The sequence below is a fragment of the Syzygium oleosum genome, unplaced genomic scaffold, assembly GCF_021117445.2.
Source record: "Syzygium oleosum isolate NSW1041296 unplaced genomic scaffold, Sole_v2.1 Sole_v2.03, whole genome shotgun sequence".
NCBI classification, from domain to species: Eukaryota; Viridiplantae; Streptophyta; class Magnoliopsida; order Myrtales; family Myrtaceae; genus Syzygium; species Syzygium oleosum.
In genome coordinates this window covers 17,351,865-17,370,194 of record NW_026607487.1, presented here as the reverse complement: position 1 = coordinate 17,370,194, position 18,330 = coordinate 17,351,865, and the positions used below count along the sequence as shown (strand labels likewise).

The 18,330-nt window shown below is 43.3% G+C and overlaps 4 protein-coding genes across 6 annotated transcripts; 2 read left to right on the top strand and 2 right to left on the bottom strand.

The window, feature by feature from the left end:
- The first annotated feature begins 1,240 nt into the window (after positions 1-1,240).
- LOC115671913 (glycosyltransferase family 92 protein RCOM_0530710) lies at positions 1,241-4,031 on the top strand. The gene is made up of 2 exons (XM_030593598.2): positions 1,241-1,792; positions 1,897-4,031. Exon 2 carries the CDS (start codon positions 1,927-1,929, stop codon positions 3,796-3,798), a length of 1,872 nt encoding a protein of 623 aa, XP_030449458.1. The 5' UTR covers positions 1,241-1,792; positions 1,897-1,926; the 3' UTR covers positions 3,799-4,031.
- Positions 4,032-5,068: 1,037 nt separating this feature from the next.
- Positions 5,069-8,014, bottom strand: LOC115671914 (protein COFACTOR ASSEMBLY OF COMPLEX C SUBUNIT B CCB4, chloroplastic). 3 transcript variants are annotated; one of them, XM_030593599.2, is made up of 7 exons: positions 7,845-8,014; positions 7,482-7,748; positions 7,291-7,364; positions 6,293-6,477; positions 6,093-6,163; positions 5,862-5,945; positions 5,069-5,245 (listed from the first exon to the last, which is right to left on the bottom strand). In XM_030593599.2, the coding sequence occupies exons 1-7, from the start codon at positions 7,983-7,985 to the stop codon at positions 5,156-5,158; spliced, it is 912 nt and encodes a 303-aa protein (XP_030449459.1). In that variant the 5' UTR covers positions 7,986-8,014; the 3' UTR covers positions 5,069-5,155. The 3 variants fall into 3 exon arrangements, with proteins under 3 accessions (XP_030449459.1, XP_056165930.1, XP_056165929.1); XM_056309955.1 differs by having other exon boundaries at positions 5,862-5,941; XM_056309954.1 differs by having other exon boundaries at positions 6,293-6,441.
- A 167-nt stretch (positions 8,015-8,181) lies between these two features.
- On the top strand, positions 8,182-11,420 carry LOC115671814 (uncharacterized). Its single transcript, XM_030593464.2, has 4 exons — positions 8,182-8,335; positions 8,473-8,587; positions 10,176-10,478; positions 10,887-11,420. Exons 1-4 carry the CDS (start codon positions 8,229-8,231, stop codon positions 11,004-11,006), a joined length of 645 nt encoding a protein of 214 aa, XP_030449324.1. The 5' UTR covers positions 8,182-8,228; the 3' UTR covers positions 11,007-11,420.
- A 793-nt stretch (positions 11,421-12,213) lies between these two features.
- Positions 12,214-15,918, bottom strand: LOC115671813 (serine/threonine-protein phosphatase PP2A catalytic subunit). Its single transcript, XM_030593463.2, has 6 exons — positions 15,436-15,918; positions 14,223-14,337; positions 13,551-13,659; positions 13,362-13,439; positions 12,779-12,970; positions 12,214-12,680 (listed from the first exon to the last, which is right to left on the bottom strand). The coding sequence occupies exons 1-6, from the start codon at positions 15,686-15,688 to the stop codon at positions 12,507-12,509; spliced, it is 921 nt and encodes a 306-aa protein (XP_030449323.1). The 5' UTR covers positions 15,689-15,918; the 3' UTR covers positions 12,214-12,506.
- Between the last annotated feature and the right edge of the window lie 2,412 nt (positions 15,919-18,330).

Sequence of the window (18,330 nt, the reverse complement as noted above, 5' to 3'; positions counted from 1 at the left end):
TGCGACCCTCTTCGAGATCTGGGCGAGAGTCGCCAATCCTCACCCAGGTTGAGGTTAGGGCCATGGTCGATGCCCCACCGGCGATGAGGCGGCGGCCACAGCCCTCCTCCTCGGTTTTTTTTTTTTTTGTGTTTTTTTAATTTTAGCCTTTTTTTGTGGAAAGAAAAAAATAAAAAGGAAAGAAAATTAAAAAAAGAAAATGACAAAAATGCCTTTAACCAACCGATGAGATTAGGCTTTTATTTGAGATTGGCATTAGAAGTGATCGATTCTCAATCCGATCTAGTTTTAAGGTGGAATCGGGAATCGGGAACCGGACCGGGAGGACCAATTTCCAAAATTAGGAACTGGGGATCGGATCGGTTAGTCCTAGAACTGAAAACTGGATCGGACCACCAGTTTCAATCTAATGGAACCGGTCATTTTTTTTCTTATTACTTGATGCCGTCTCTTCATGTTATCCATTACTTGTTTAGAAAAAGATCGGAGTAAAAGGACCCTAACTATGTGCTTATATATCCTCTACGATAAACAAAAATTAAAAAGCAAATTTATAAATTGTAGATCGAAAACAATAAACTAAATCTACAAATCATCGAGAGATAAGGATTATTTGCAACCATGAATAATCAAACATCAATTATAATCCTCAAATTGAAAAGACGAACCAAAAAACATACTTCACTCAGGGTTTAGTTCACGTTTTAATTATTTTTTTGAAGAAATAAAAAAATATATATATACGGTTCGAGTCGGTCCGATTTCATGCACTCATTTGGAACTTTCCCTAAACAGCCCGATAGTTAAAATTGGACCGTAGGAGGTGAAAAAAAGAAAGGAATCAATTTCACAAAGCGAAACCGAACCCGACAAAGAGGTGAAACTGTGCCAGCAGCGCCGTCCCCCCCAATCCCCCAGTCCCCACAGTCCCCACCTCTTCCCCTTCCAAGCCTATCTGACACTGAGAGACGAAGAGGGTCTGTCTCTCTCTCTCTCTCTCTCTCTGTGTCCGCACAAGCCCAGAGAGATGTATACAAACCAGTTTCCGTAAGGGAGCCACATGTTCTCAGAAGCTGGCAGTGTCGTCCCCCCCACCGCTTATTCTCTTCGACACGCTTTTCCAATCGGTGTTCGCGTTTGGGGGCGACTATCTTATTGTTAGCCCACTACGGCCGCACCAGTCCTCTCCCACCCCCCCTCCCCTCACCCACCTTTTCCTTTTCCTTTTCCTTTTCCTTTTCTTTCTTCTTTTCTTCTTTTCTTATTTCCTTGGCAAAAGGAAAACGCAAAAGGCCGACAAGATTACCGGAAAGGAATCTGCGACGGAGGCCATTGAACCTCCACCTCACCCTTCCTCGCTCGTTACCTCGCTTCTTCGGGAAGCTTTTATCGAGAATAATTTGTTCCGTTCTTTGCCTCTCTGCCCTTTTGCTTTTGGTTCAAGATAAGCCCGAGTGTGCAATGACAGAGAGGCAGAGAGAGAGAGAGAGAGAGAGAGAGAGCTATCTTTCTTCCTTTCTTTCTGGCGAAACAAAGAGCCATTTTGTTCCTGTCAATCAGTCCATGGCGACTTTAATTGACTGCGAACCGCAAAAAATAAACATATCCCATTTCCCCCTTCCGTGGAAAAAGAGGTAAAAACTCTCCCTTTCTCTCTCTCTCTCTCTCTCTCTCTCTCTCTCTCGGGGACACGCATCATAGTCCGAGAACACGCATCAACGCAATCTCTACTGCCCTCGAGCAACAACTGCTGTCCGTCCGCCTCCAGATCTGCACATCCCCAGTCCAACCCGTACTACTGCTCCTCTTTCTTCTCCTTCTTTCTTTCTTTCGTTCTTCTTCCTCCTCGTTCTATCTCTGAAACCGTTCGGCTTTTGTTGCTGTCGTTGCCGATAGTTGTCATTCGTCGTTACAGAGCCGTTAGAGATGGAGTCGGAGCAGCGGCGGAGGCGGAAGCGCAGCGCCTCCGCCAAGCCTTACTCGAGCGGCTCCCAGCTGTTCTCCCTCAGATCCCTTGCCCTCTGCCTCTCCTTCCTCGTCTTCCTCCTCTTCCTGTCCTACTCCTCCTCCTCCGACCGCGGCCTCAGCGTCTCCGCCGCGTCCTTCCGCCCCGTCCTCAGCGCCTCCACCTTGTCGCTCCTGTCCTCTTCCGCCGGCAACTCCGTTCTCGACTCCCTCAAGCACCGCCCGCTCTCGTCGTCGTCGGCGCAGCCGAGGGTCAAGGATCGGGTTCTGTTCCCCGACCACGTGTTGCTCCTCGTGTCCGACGGAGTGATCCTCCTCCGCCGCCGCCGCGAGGACTTGGAGTGCGTGTACCACGCACCGGCTTCGAATGGTTCCGATCGGCACGCCGAGGCTGCGCTGTCCGTTGATGTTTACAATGAGCATAGGTCCATTGTCAGGTGTCCGCTACCGCCGGCGAATTTCTCAGCTGCCGAGGTGGATTTGCGCAGGCGCGGCGGCGGCGGCGCCGCTGCTCCGGCGGACGGTTGGGAACGAGCGCGGTCCAATCGGACGGCGGCGGCGGTCCGGGCGTGGGACAGGGTGGTGTATGGGGCCGAGCTGGACGGAGAGACTGCGGTGGTGTTTGTGAAGGGGCTGAATCTGAGGCCGCACCGGAGATCCAACCCGGCGCAATTCAGCTGCCACTTCGGGTGGGCCAAATGGGACAAGGACGAGACTTCCGTGCGGACGACGAGGGCGGTCTCGGCGGCTCAGGAGGTGATCAGGTGTCCGCTGCCACGGAGCATTCGGAGCAACCCGATCAAAGCTCAGGGGGTTCGGGTCACGATCGGGTTGCCCTCCAATTTCCACTCGCACGGCAGGTCCTCAGTTCACGTTCCCATGCCTTCTGTGGCCAGGATTTACAGTTCCAAGGGGACCAGCGAGGAAGCGGGGAGGAAGAAGATGACGACGAAGCACGAGCTCTGCGCTTGTACCATGGTTTGGAACCAAGCCGCGTCGTTGCGGGAGTGGATAATGTACCACGCCTGGCTCGGCATCGACCGCTGGTTCATCTACGACAACAACAGCGACGACGATATCAAGGAAGTGATCGGAGAGCTCAACTCACAGAACTACAATGTGAGCAGGCAGAGCTGGCCGTGGATAAAGACCCAAGAAGCCGGGTTCTCGCATTGCGTGCTGAGGGCGAGGGATGAGTGCAATTGGGTGGGATTCTTCGACGTCGACGAGTTCTTCTACTTCCCGTTCCCGAGCAACCCCCGCAGGGGCCTCGGCATCCCGGGCAAAGGCACGCTGAGGGCTATGGTCGCCAACTTCTCGAGCGCATCCTCGATAATCGCGGAGATAAGGACGGTTTGCCATAGCTTCGGGCCGTCGGGGTTGACCTCGCCGCCTCCGCGCGGAGTGACGGTCGGGTACACCTGTAGGCTGCAGCAGCCAGAGCGGCACAAGTCTATCGTGCGGCCCGACGCACTCGACCCGACCCTCCTCAATGAGGTGCACCATTTCAGGTTGAAGGAAGGGTTCAGGTACTTGAATGTGCCGGAGAGCATTGCGGTGATCAACCACTACAAGTACCAGGTGTGGGAGACGTTTAGGACCAAGTTCTTCCGGAGGGTCGCCACATACGTGGCGGATTGGCGGGAGGATCAGAACAAGGGCTCTAAGGACAGGGCGCCGGGCCTCGGGACCGAGGCCATCGAGCCTCACAACTGGAGATTGCAGTTCTGTGAGCTTTGGGACACGGGGTTGAGAGACTTTGTTTTGGCTAACTTTGCTCATCCTGCAACCAGTACGATGCTGCCATGGGAGAGGTCTTCACCTTCGAGGTGACACAAAGTACAGTCGAGTTCATATAGATTGTTCGCCTGCATTTGTAAAACAGAGAGACATTATACAGAGAACCAATTCTTTTTTTGTTGATTCTTTTTTTCGGGGAGCCCATCCTTTTGTATCTTACCTTTCTTTCTTTCTTCCTGCCACGAAGATGTACTGTTAGATCATAGAGATCTCACACAGATGTAATATTTTGACGACATGAATTGATTCTTTCGTTCTTATGCTTATTACTGGCTGAATTCTTGATCCGATTTTGTTGCTTCTTGCTGGGCATTGCCTGCACTGCAGCAGTATAGTCGAGTGAAGTTGATCAGAGGTTCAGGTTCAACACGTACACCTCTCTTTCCAATATTATAATCTCAGAGGCTATCACAAGAGATGGGAAATGCTGAACTCAATCCATGTCACCTGAAAACGTTGATCCATTACGTTTTCCCGAAGAAAATTCAAGATTAGGTGATGCTTGTTCTTTTGTTCTTTTGCTCAAGAGGAAGAAAGAAGTGGGCTCGCTCAGTTGTTCAAGTTGCAAAAGGAATCATGAAATTAAAATACAATGATGGGTACACTCGATGACAATTACACCATCCAATCAAGTTTTGACAAAAGAAAAAAAGGAACTTTCGGCCTGAAGACAAAACTCATAAATTTTAGGTTTTAATGTACGGCAACTGGTGAAGGTGGTAACTGCCACGAGAAAAGAGACGCCTCATCTTCAAATAAAGGTTTGACGGCATCTTGGCAAGTGGATCTAAAGCCTAAAAGACACTAATATGAGCCTGGACTTTCATATGAAAGAAGAGAATATGATGAAGATATGACCCCAGCCTTTGACAACGAGGCTTGATGAGGACAGAATTGACTAGCAAGAGTGACAATTTCTTCGTGCCAGTGACATGTGATAAGAAGAGCATCAGAAGCAACTACTTACTAGCATAAAAAAAGTATAAAGTCGAAACTTTATGCCTTGACTAATTGAATGATGAAGCTTTGGCAGCCTATATGTTGGCATTATATTGGAAGTCTCTCTTGCTCATCTTAGTAAAATTTTGTCACTTGATGTGGTAATTCAGCACTGAAAACAGTTAACAACCAGAATTGTGACATTAATCCAGATAAGTCATTGATGCCCGTAATTTGAAGAGACCTTTCTTCCAGTGTATACACGCAACCATTTGTTAGATCAGATCTTTACCTCCCACATTAAGGTCTGACGCAAAGTGGACTTATGTGTTTTAACTTCATGTATTGAAAACAGGAGTTAGAGTTCAGTCTCAATTTCACAAAGAATCTTACCAAGATCAACCAAAAACCAATGTTGCATACACAGGTAAACCATTCATTGGTGTCAGAGTCAAACTCTTTCCTGCATAAGTAGCGTGTTGTTATCTACATAATTTGCAAGTGCCGCATCCAGCTTCTCGCCAATATATGTTATCCATGTCTGAAAGTGGCAAAGTATAATCAGAGGGCAGAAATAGGACCACTACATTATTATGTCTAGATATACTTTAAAAAGGTTAAAATCTGAGGGTCCTTTGGTCTCAAAGCAAGAACATGAATGCAAACTTCAGGCCACTTCTGACCACATGAATTAACATTATGAATTGTTCGACCCTGTTGTTATCAATATAGGGTGTCAAAGAAAAGGATGAGGAGGTAAATAAGTTGTAATTAGACAACTAAGCTTGCCTGGGCAAACCCTCGAATTTAGGTTTGCCTAACCCAAGGTCATTTAATCTAACGAAAGGGCAGTCAAATGCTTCAACCAAAGACATTATATGGGGATAAACAGAAGGGCTCTGCTAACAGATAATTAAAAGCCTCGCTCCAGAAATAAATTGAATGAAGAGAAATATAGACTTCGAGTTCATGCAAATATATCACATGAGGCATCTTGTGCCAAAAAAAAAAAAAGATGAGAGATAACATTGTATTTCAAGGCCGCGTTAATGACTTGTGAATGTCCCAGATATATAAGTTACTAAAGCACAGATGAGCATTGGGCATCTGTTCATCATAAAACAGATGGACAAGAAATTTAGAGATGAAGTGGATACCTGATCAGACGTAGTGAAGCCCCTGATTGTGTCACCCCCAATTACTGCAATGCCTTTGTCTCCAAGTGGTTGCAAGATAACTGCCTGGTTAAGTCAAAATTTGATTCACTTTTAAATGCGACAAACAGACAATACTTTCGCTGTCTCCACTAGTCCAAATGCTAAAGTTTATCATGAGAAAGATATCCAAGAAGAAAAAATCATGTGCTCATATAAATCTATTACATTCACCTGAGTGTTTGTGGGAAGAAATGGCAGCTCAGACCTCCCAGGATAAAGAGATAGGTTGGCCAGGTAACTCTCTGAAAATTATAGTAAAACAACAGTCAGCTTTTTCTATGCATTCGATAGAATGCTTCTCTTATTGAAATTGTAGTAAAATAAGAGTCGGACAGCTGATTAAACAAGAACCGTCCCCGAAAATTACTTACGTGCTCTCGAATTTATAATGCCTTGATAAAGAGATCCTTGCATCAGTTTATTTGCATCCACGTCCTCTGCTTGACCATCATTAGCAGATGATTTAGCTCCCATGCCAATTTGCATGATGCAATGGCCATCATATATAATGGCCAAAGACCTGCAGCAGGTCACCGTAGACAGAGATTCCCACACCCTGAGAAGGAACAGTTTAAGACAAAACAGAAAATCTAATGAAGCAAGAGGAACAATTTATTACTCTACTCAGGTCACCATTAATCTCTTTCAAATCCAACTTCACAGCCCATTCATATATAAAACCAAACATGATGATATAGAGACAATGCTGGCATTTAAAAGACATTTGGCACAAGCAAAGTTCAAAGAAGCAGAAAATGCCACCCACAAGAATACTGCATGAAGGCACATACTCGTATGAGAAAATTATAATGATGATGAATGCAACTAATGAACCCAAATTAAGATGCCATCAGTTAGTGATGTGGCTCTTAAACTTGAGATCCCTAGGATAAGCTCTCGAACAATTTGGATCAGCAACTTCTTTCTTCAGAGAACCTGAAACTTTATTGGATCGGATGCAAAACCTATATACAACCACCGTCTCCTGCAGCATTTGGTCATGTAACACAAGTTCCCGATCGATCCTTTCTAACAACACCGCAACAGCAATGAGAAACCAGGCGGTTCATTCAGTTTATAGTTCAATTTTCCCTATTCACCTTCATACTTAGAGAGAGAGATTCTGCACGAGCACCAAGCAATTCGCTCGACATTCATACAAATTGAGAAAGCGCCACGCCACCCGAATGCAAGAACATCGAATGCATGATGTGGCAGTGATTGGTGAGAGTTCTAGTTAAAGTCAGCAATACAGGAAGCAACCATGGCAGGCCGATACCGAGAGAGAGCAGCTGGTAATGATAAATATAAGTTCACATCCACAAGAGCTATGGATATTCGACAAAGCACCAATGAGTAAAGTATTCACCACAACAACTCGGACACTACTGATTCAGGCAAGTCCGACCGTATTCTCCGACATTCCGCACCCAGCGGTTCCACCTGAAATCAAGCTCAAAACTCACTGCTAGATATGTAAATGTCACGTACATCACAGAAACGAACTGAATTAGCTGACGGAAAGAGGCGAGACAGCTTACAGAATGGAAGATAGCTCACCGCAGATACAGATTTCGGCCTAATAGACAGCCAGACGAGTCCGGCCAGTATATTGGTGACGGCGATCCCGAGCGTCAACAAATCCGCTCTCGACTGCGAGCTGCTCGCGTCGGCCACGGGGGCGATGCCGGAGACGGTGCGATTGAAGAGGACGGCCAACAGGGACGCGCCGCCGACGTAGATAGGCAAGCTCCGGACGAGACCGTCGTTGTTCGGGACCCAGTCGGCGATGAGATCCCTCTTCGGCTGCGGCCCTCTGTACTGTCCCTGCGCTCGAAAAAACGAACACACGAAGCACGTGAATAACGAGCGCGAATCGAAAGGATCCTGCGCACAAGCGAAGCGACGCGCAAGCGCCTCTACCGGCGGAGATGAGGAGGCCCTGACGGAGCGCGGGAAAGAAGGGCTCGGACGACGGCGGAGGAGGCGGAGGCGGAGGCGGAGGCGGAGGCGGCGGGGGTCGGAGGGAAGGAAGCCGCGGAGGAGAGCGGTTCCCGCTTCCATGGACAGGAAGGAAAGCTTCTTTTTTTCTTTTTTTTTGGTTGGAGCTGATGAAATATTTTTAAGAAAAGAAAAAAAAAGGGGGAATAAAAATAAAATGAAATGGATATGGGCTTTTGCAATCCATCGTGGGCCGAAATTGCTGGGCCTTTTCGTCAAGGAAAAGAACATATATGGCTGGAAGAACAGAACAGAACAGAACAGGGGAGCAGAGAGAATACAGAGGAAAACGCAAGGGAGAGATCCATGAAGAAGTCTTGGAAATCTACACTGCTCCTGTCGTGCCTCTCCTGCTTAATCTTCACGTCGCTTCACGTTCCGGCGTCTTCTCAGCGATCTCCAGGGCGACGCAGGTAAAGCCCCAAGCTCCGAATCCTTTTGGATCGTGTGTCTGCGTGGTTCGTACCCGTTTGTTGCAGGAGAATCGGGGGCAATTGAGTTGTGGAGTAGTTGCTGAAGACCCGATTTTTCTTTCCCTTTGTTCTGGTAGATCAATCGTCGAGGGTCGGGCTCTCCTCAGCTTCAGGGAGACTCCAAAGGGTAGCAACAGCTCCTTCGATTGCTCTCCTTCTGGGGCTTGCGTTCCCTGCCTTTATTCCGAGAAGGTTTCTCTCTTCTTCTTCTTTTTGGCATCATTTCCTTTGTTTTTTCAGTGAAAACGTTTCTTTTATGGTATGCTTTATGATTTCTTGTTGAATTGAAATAGCTTAATTTGTTCCTGAACTGCTATGATGTTAAGCCTTGCGAACAAAGTTCCCTGGATTGTGTTTATTGGTAAATTCGCGAGTGAGAATCGGGCGACGTCTTCTTATGTGTGCCTTGTTATTTTAGGTATGAATCTCAATAGTCACATTGCCTGAACTTATTTGGATTTCATCACCAAGTGTACGGACTCGTTAAATATTTCAAATCCGGGAAATTTATGGTTCTTGTGATATGTGGAGTCGAAGCTTTGAAAAGCGAATGAGTGTCTTGGGACACTCATTGACAAGACCCGTTGTACTTTGCTCTTGTTTTGGTTCTTGCTGATGGTGGAGTGCTGGCAAAATCTTTTTAGCATAAGGACCAGAATTAGTTGCCCAGGAAAGATAATGTAACAAGCCAAGGCGGTGTCTTGTGGAACCGTAGCTTCCATTCAGTCAGGTAGACGGCATGATACGCAACAACTAACAGTTTAAGTGTTCTGAAGGGTGTTAGACACCGAAATAGTAGATTTAAAAGTGTGGTATGGGTGCAAGAATGAGTAGAGAAAATAATCTTTGTTTAACATAAGAACCATTCATTCAATGAGTATTCGGTGCGCATAACAATCTGCCTTTATATCTAGTATGGTCTACTAAACGACTAATGAAGACACATATGATTAGCTACTTTCGATTTTGGTTTCTTCAATTGGTTGGCACCATAAAAATGCATACTTGTTACTTGCAGTGAAGAAAAAGGCTTAGGGTTGTTAAAACACCTATTTACAGATTAAACTGTCTACCTAGATTTGCTTGATGTCTTTTGGTTGAAATTTGACAGCACAGGACATTGGATTGCCATTGCCAATTTAGGAAATCAATGACTTGAAATTCCTTAAAGACTGGAAGAGACATTGATGGGTGTTCAATAGAGAAATGGCTATGGATCTTGGTGTCTATGCTTCGACTTATTAGTTAAAAGCAATTTGCTGCTTCAAAAATTGCATTTTTACTCCTTATCTGTGAAATCAATGATTAACCTTCAGCATACACCAACAGAGGTCCTTACAAGCTTCTTAAATTTTGGTTCTTCTTACTAAGCCAATATCCTATTCTTTTCATCCTGCTGTTATTAAAATTTCTGAGTGAGATTTTGCTTGTTTGATGGGGCGAAAGAGGTTTTTATGTAAGTGTATATGAGCTGCAGAAGCAGATTATGGAATTTGATGTAAGCACCTACTCTGTTTAAACATTCAGAACTTTCAGCAGGTCCAAGTTCTTTTTTTCAGATTCTGGCTGGTAAAATTGTCAAATCATTGCATATATAGTTTAGCTTCTTTTGGATTGAAAGGTCTTGGCAGTGAACCACTATTTTAAGAGTTGGATAAGGAGTAAGCTTCTGGTACCAGCACATCTCTAAAATTAATGAATTACCTTAGCTTGCCTCTTGTCTTTTGTCATTTCGTGGTAAAGTTCTAGCCATTTTTTAATCGGCATTATTTTCTTGTAGAAAGATGAAAAATACCACTGCAGTGAGACCGGCTATCGTATCCCTTTGAAATGTGTAAAGATAGGGAATAGTAAGGTTGTTAATGGCAAAACTCAAAAGGGCCGCCTGGTGATGGATACCTTTCATAAGAAAGTAAAGGGACTTGATATGCTCCATGAAGATGCTGAGCCTACTAAGTCGATGAGTGTCAGAGCTTTACTGGATGACTCATCCAAATCAAAAGATAGGCAGGGAGAATACATCACTTTCAGAAGCTGTATACCACCTTTAAACGAGGAGAAGTTGTCAGTCATTGGGTTTGAGGTACGTGATTTTGTGATCCTTTTCTCTTGTCATTATGGTTGCTTGTTGCACGTCTTCCGATAAATGTCATCTAAGAGAAATTCCTGCTCAAGCCTTTGCCATGTACATTGTGTTGCAACACGAAGTGTGATGAGTTTCCATTTTGACTTCCTGTAGCTGCAACCAAGTCCAATAAAGTTTGTTCTTCACATCGTACAAGTTGCATGTAATTCGTAATATCATACATCGGCATTACCACGTGATGCATTTTGAGGCTTAAAGGAGTTATAGATTGATTAGGTCCGAATTTTCAGGTGCATGTAAATGTGTAGCATTCGGTACATATGCATAAAAGAACATAAGAATAAGAGACAGGATTTTCTCGAGCAACCTTAGTTTTGATGCATATCCATTGTACTTCTTTGACAGGTCATCCTATTATGTCTATTACTCGCGAGTGGCTCATTTATCTACCTCAGGAAAAAACGGTCTGTCACTACAATGCCAGGGGTTGCAGCAGTAAGGATCGCAACGAATTCTAGATTTTAGGTCGCATAGTTGGTGGCATCTTGAGGCGTGTCTCATAAATAACTGACATGTCAAAAAGTGCATGCAAGTTGCTTGTGATTTTTGCATGCACTTGGAATCGCTGATGGCAGGTCTGTGCGTGATCTGCGAATGATTCAACTGGAACATATTGCAAGCGGTCATTCTTTCAGATTTCGTCCAGTCTTTTGAGAATGAGGAGACAGTAGGCTAGCCAAACAGAATGATATAATAGTGTTTTGGGGCAATTTTACGTTTTCTCTCCAGTTTTCTGTAAGTTCTTCCAGCTTCAGTTTCTACGGTGTAAACCCTTGTAAAGATGAGAAGTGCTCGATTGCATATGCATTTGTGGTTTGGACCTGGAATACTACAAACCTGACTTGTTGAGATGAATTTTTTGCTGCCTATTCTTTTTCAGAGTTGTAACTTCCGTTTCTCTTCATTCTTGTAACTCAAACCCTCACTTGGGTGGCGGATGGAGATATACGTTCGATGGGACAGATGTGATACGTCACATGGCATCACGGCTACAGGTTTTAATTTGATTTATCCGAAAAACACCGAGTGCGAAACCATTTCCTTCCGCTTGCTCAATTTCACGTTAAACATAACCATCTAGCATGCACCTGCTCAAGATCGCTGGTGTAAAGGAACAATTCACCGGACGGTTGGAAAACCCCTTTTAAACTGAACTGTCTAAAAGGAAGAAAGAATTGACCCAAGGCTTAGTGATTTTGTGATTCAATTTCATCAATCTCTCTCATGTAAACTAACGGATAAACCAGAATTCTAAGTAGTGATCAGAGTGGGGAACATCCCCTGAGCTGGATAAACTCATAGGGAGCTTGGAGGATGGCAATGACGATGAGTCATTACTCGCACACAAGAAGATTCGTCATCATTGAGAAAGGCATGCATCGGCTTCTGAAGATCAGTGGATGGTCTTCTAACGTTCTAACTGTAACCTGATATCAAACTCTATCTGCACTGCAAGTCCAGATATGGGAACTGGAGTAATCTAACAACCAGTGAATCATTAAATGCATTATAAAGGTAGATCTGCTCATCTGCTGTATAGATACATTCGGATCCACAAATTGCAAAAGATAGCAGCAGACGAAAAGTTTTGTTGAAGAGTCCCCGGCCATTAAAAAGCCATCTCCTCGGCCAATCTGGAGAACCCAAACCCGGAACTAGTAAAGAACACGTGTGGAAACCAAAAGACCTCAAAATTTTGCTTTCTACCTTCAAATCATCCAACACATCACAAGGTATTGTGTTATTGCTGCTTCCTACTCTCACTAAATATACAAGGAAATAGTAAGGCAATTAGTGCCTTCTCTCTGTTCTTCCTGAGTGTCAACAAGACAGCAGAGCATACTCAAAACGAAAGAATGAAATTGACAATCACCCTCAATTTAAATAACAAACTCCTCTTTCTTAAAACACATCTACACTGATATGGCTGTGAACAAGGATTACAAACTCGCAAATATGTTGAAATTACAAAAAATAATCAGGAGTCTTGCGTGTGGTGTCAGGTTCAATCTGACGTGGAGCAGGGTCAAACTGTAGGAAATTCTGGTCCATGTTCTCTCCAATTTCCAATATTGCAGCCATATTACCACATCGGTAACAGTAGTTCGGGGCGCTGAATACAGTCACCACATTCTTCTCCTGGATGGAAAAAAAAAATCCAAAACTTGAGATGAACATCCCTGGATTGTCCTGGATTTCAACAAAAAAGGATAGGAGTTGTGCCCTAGTTCACAGACCTGACACCAATTGTATCCTTCCATGACAAGCTGGTGGGCTCTTGATATCAGAGTGAGACCATTAGTATGATTGAAATTAGCCGCGATATCCTGTCCAAATGTATAGCCAGCACCTCGAGGAGATATGCCCCACCCGCAGCGATCGTCTGGATCAGACCACAAGAGGTCACACATTGGCCCTTCATGCGGAACCTACACTCCACGCACAACTGAGTCAGGTGGCGGCTCACCACATCAGATAAACCTTTTAAAATGCTCCACATTATTCAAAAAGAACACCTTGGACGTAGATTTTATGATGAGGACAGTAACTTCACGAAAATAAAAGATGTTTCTGCTGGTGCCCACAACCAACAGTCAAACCACCAATCAGAATGATAATTACTGTTTTGTATTTCGAAATCAGTCAGAAGTTAAGGAAAGTAACTCGGCAATTGCACTGACAAACTCCAAATTCCAGGCGCATAAGACCCTTGTCAGACTACAAGTCCAAAACAGTAGCTTCCTCTATTCTCTCAAACATGGGCATAAAAGAGAAGAATTGCAGGTTTATGCTGACGTAGGACAGTGGTCCAAAACATACCTCTTGTATGCGGTCCAAAGCTCGAATGTTATCTAAAGTATCCAAAGAAGGCGATAGACCTCCATGCAAACAAAAGATCTACAACACAAGAAGAAGCATGATCATTCAGAATCCACATTATTGATATATATTTTTTGCTTGTAGCATCAATGATAATGTTACAAAGTAATCTGGAGGTGTATCCAATACCTGACTCTCAATGAGGGCGGTGAGGGGAAGATAATCAAATAAATCAGTGAAGTACTTCCACACATTCGCATTTCCGTATTTTCTTAAACATTCATCATAGAAACCATACCTGAAATTGGCAATAAGAGATACATAAGAAAGAGAAATCAAAGGTTGAGTTGATTACAGCATGTTTTATATTTTTCCACTTTTCATATGTCACGGGAGTATGCTTCCTCTAAAATCAAATCATAGGAAAGTAACATCTATCTTGACCAATGAATATACCCAGACACAGCCATAAACTACTTAAGCCCTAAACATGTGACCGGTAATAAGTGTGATCGACCATATGAATCCCGTTATGCCATTGCTCTCGATTCTATATCAAGTCTTAATAGGCAAAGTTTAAGCATCAAGTACGAACCAAACACTTGATCATATTACAGTTGCCCACAATTTACTGGGCCACTTATTAACTATCATCCCACTGGGAAAAATGTCTTCAGAGTTTACGTTAAGCAATATACTTTTCTTTCTCAAAATAAGCACACATATTGATCAGGAAACACTATATGCAGAACGGTAAGCAGGTTACTATTCAAAAAGTCAACTTCCCTGTGCTTCTTTCGAGGCAAATGTTAAGTTCTTAATGTCATGATACAAAAGATGCACTCAAAACTACAGTCTTACACTTGAGTTATTTGCCGGCTCTCATGATTTCCTCTAAGGATTGTGATTCTATCTCTATAACGAACTTTCAGAGCAACTAAAAGAGTGACAGTCTCCACTGAGTAGTACCCTCGATCTGCATTAATGTAATCAACAGAATTAGATGATGCACTTTACAGCATTAATCCTGATGAGATAAAACATGAATTTGACCCCTTAAAAAATAATCTTACAAGTCTAAGAGAAAAACACTGACGATCAAGATCACTCAAGGCTACTGATTACCAAAAAAAAATCAACATACTCTAGAAAAACTTTCATGCTACTAAGCCCAAACCAATACCGTATTCTCTGCGTGTTTAAGAGTTCCTATTTTCTCTTGCTCCCCAAATTGACTTGTCGATCCCAAATATGCAATAGTTGACAAATTCAAGCCAGAAATTGCAAGGCAAAAAAATACTTTTATGACACATGGATATGAAAGAACACAGAAAAGAGAGAAAAAGGCGTTTAGAACATGTGAACGAGGGAGGTGGAGAGAGATTATTGGATCTTCGATGTGCTTTCATAATATGAAAAGACAGTTTGGAGTATCATTCTAGATTGTACATCATCCGGTACATAGGAAACCTTGGATATTACTCTAAGAGAGTCTTCTGTCTCGGTTTCCAGGGATCATTATCTATTGCTTCGCTGAACTGAGATGGTGCCAGTGCTTCTTGCAGTAGACCGAAGTAGACCAAAGCATCGATCGATAGAGGAACATCTTGTCCACTTGCTAACAGCTTCCCAAAAAAACGTCCACGATCATTCTCAAAGTGAGTAAAGTCTTTCAATGGAGATAACAAGTGCATCATTGATGCCACCAAATCGGTACTCTAAAGACATCTCGAGGGGGAACACGCAGAACTCCATAATTTCAAACCTAAGCCATGCCATTTCCATCACACGAGGAGCTTCATTTCATGCTACCACCATAAGCTCCGTGCACCTTAATCTAGTATTGGAATAGAAAACACTAAAAGCTCCAATAGTTTCAGCAAAAATCCCAAATACACAAAAATTAGCATGTCCGCCGAGGCTCCAAAGACACGAATTGCAATTCGCAACACAGCAACCTCGCCAATCCTAGCCGCAGATTCCACTTCATCGACGCAAAGAACTACCGAATTCGTTCCACATGGACAAAAATGGAAAGCCCGTCGACTACAACAAAGATCAAGCTGAAACTGACCTACATAATCGCCCATGAAGAGATAATTGGTGTCGGGCGCGTTGCCTCCTATCCTGAACAGCTCGATCAGATCGTAGAACTGGCCGTGGATGTCGCCGCAGACGGTGACGGGGCACTTCACCGGCTGGACGTTCCACTCCTCGACCAGGATCGCCCTCGCCTGATCGCAGAGCGTCTTGACCTCCGCCTCCGAGAGCGGCTTGCACTCCATCAGCTGCTCGATCTGACGGTCCAGATCCGCGTGCGACGGCATCGTTCAAGCGCTGGATCGCGGACGGACAGGAGGAGCCGGCGGCGGATCGATCGGTCGGTCGGTCGGTCGGGTGGGGGCTCGCTCGGCTCTCCGTCGTCGCGGTCAACCGAATCGAACAGAAGCTCCGTGGGGAGCTCCGAAACTAGGGTTTGATGACGGAGAGGAGGGAGACGGGCCAAAACGCGGCGTTCGAAGGTGCGAAGCGAGTTTTAAAAGATCTCTCCGAGGCTTCCAGCATTGCTCTCTATTTTACTCATTTTCTCTCCTGGTTATCATCCTCTCTTTTCACCTGTGATTGAAATAGTAACATATTTTTCTCCAGGAATTTTGTTAACCAACACATTTTTCAATACTGGTTAATGATAAAAAAAAAAGAAATTAAATTATATATCAAATGCCGAGCCACACATGTTTGGACCCGGCATATCCAAACAATTAATTTCGATACCACATGTTGGGATGCACGATAAAAACCTAATAATACCTTCATCGGGAAATTAGAGACATCATCGCCGTAGTCCGGCTATGTTCAATGGAAAACAAGGGACGCTGTTCGTAACCTTCGATTAGGGAGTCACTTCTGAAATTCTATCCCTTGAGATAATCATCAAATGTCGAGCCATGCATTTTTGGACCCAGCCTGTCCAAAAAATTAATTTCGACACCACATGTTGAAATGTGTACTAGAAACCCAATACCTTTAGCAGGGAAGCGCAAGTCTAACTTTATCAATACATCCAGGCCAACCCAACAAGTTCAAGTTAATGAGTCATGGATCAAATATGATATCCTCAGCATGAGACTTCTTTTGCGTAACACTCTAGCACATGCATCCCTTACAGATTATGTCTATTGGGCGTCTCCTGGACACTTAGGGCGCGCATGGAATCCATTCTGGAGTAGAAATTCTGCTCCAGAATGCATTCTGGAACAGAAATGCGTTTGTTAAAAAATTTCTGGAATGCATTCTGGAACAATTTTTGCATTCTGGAATAAAAATCCGTTTGTTAAAAATACTTGATTCCAGAATGCATTCTTGATTCCAGAATGCATTTTTTATTCCAGAATGAGTTTTGGGCAAAAAAAAGAGAAGTTACTTTTTGTAGCTTCTCTCTTCCAGAATGCATTCTCCCTATTTTCTCTCTTTTTCGTGGCCTTTACAACACATTTTGAGATCTCACTAATTTTTTTTTTCAGAAAATGCATAAAAATTGAAAAATTCCAGAAAAATTCATAAAAATTTCCAGAAAATAAAAAAAAGTCAGATTTCGGGAAAATAGGAAATTTAGTGAATTTTTTTCAAAAAATATAAAAAAATCAAAAATTTCAAAATTTCACAGAATGGCTTAGAATACCTTTGGGCACCCACTTTGAGCGAAATTTAATATTTTTGAGGTGCCAAAAAAATCAAAAAATCAAAAATTTCAAAACTTCACAAAATGACTTAGAATACCTTTGAAACAAATCAAAATAGATTTCTGTTCCAGAAATTAATTTCTGGAGCAGAATTAGTCATGTTTTATCAAACAGATTTCTCCTCTAAAAATCAATTTCTGGCAAGAATTTCGAAAATCAATTTCTGGCAAGAATTTGATTTCTGGAGCAGAATGGTTACCATTCGCGCCCTTATAAATAAGAATTTCTTGAGTACTAGATTTGGGGCCTATGCAATGCACGGACACCCGTTTGCTTTAATTTCCGGTATTAATTTTTTAACTTCTAGAATAGTATTGAAACTTTTCTTGATTAAAGTAATTGTAATTTAGTAATATATAAATTGAAATATCGTTATCCATATTGAAAATATCGAAATGTCTCCAATTTTCATAACTATAAGTGGATGGATAGAAAAAAGAATCCGCAAATAAAAAAGAAAATATGTGTAATTCAGTCGTCATCAGATGGCATATAAAAATAAACTAAAGAGTTTCTCAATTTTTGTCCATGGCGAGTTTTAAGCTGCGAGTTACGATCTATATTGTTTTGAGACAGGAAAATTCCCAATAATCACTATAAACTTTAGTGGATTGTTAAGCTTTAACTTTAATCATCCGATGGGTTGAACTTCACTATTTCTTCTTATAAACAAATCACATCGATTAAAATTCAACCGTCCTTTCGGCGAACGGTGACGGGACAATGGGGCGGCACGACATGTAAGAAGAAGCAAATGGAAAGCCGACGTGGCCCGAGAGCCTGTCTCTTATTAGAAAATGTCCGAGTCAAAACATCGAAAGAACCGAGACTTTTCAATGGTTTCCCGCCAGGTGGCCCAATGGCTCCCTCGGGGTCAAAACTCCCGTGGCCGAAAGAAAGCGATGCTCGTCCAATAAGTGGAGCTGGAGCTGGAGCTGCCTCCTTTTTGGACGGGTTCGCGCAGCTTCCGATGCTTGCCAGTATTTCTTCAAAGATCGAATCTTGACGTTTTACTCATTCGCAGTTCAATTCGACTTGAGTTTTCTTCTATCCTTCTTTCTTTCTTTCTCTCTCTCTCTTGTTTTTGCCGGACCAATTCAAATCGAGTTATAACAACAAAAGTAAAGGTTCCATCAAAACATATTTATAACGTTGAAAATGGAACATATATTATCAACATGTTATTTGCTGATCCGACTTAATCATTTGTCGAGTCACAGGATCCT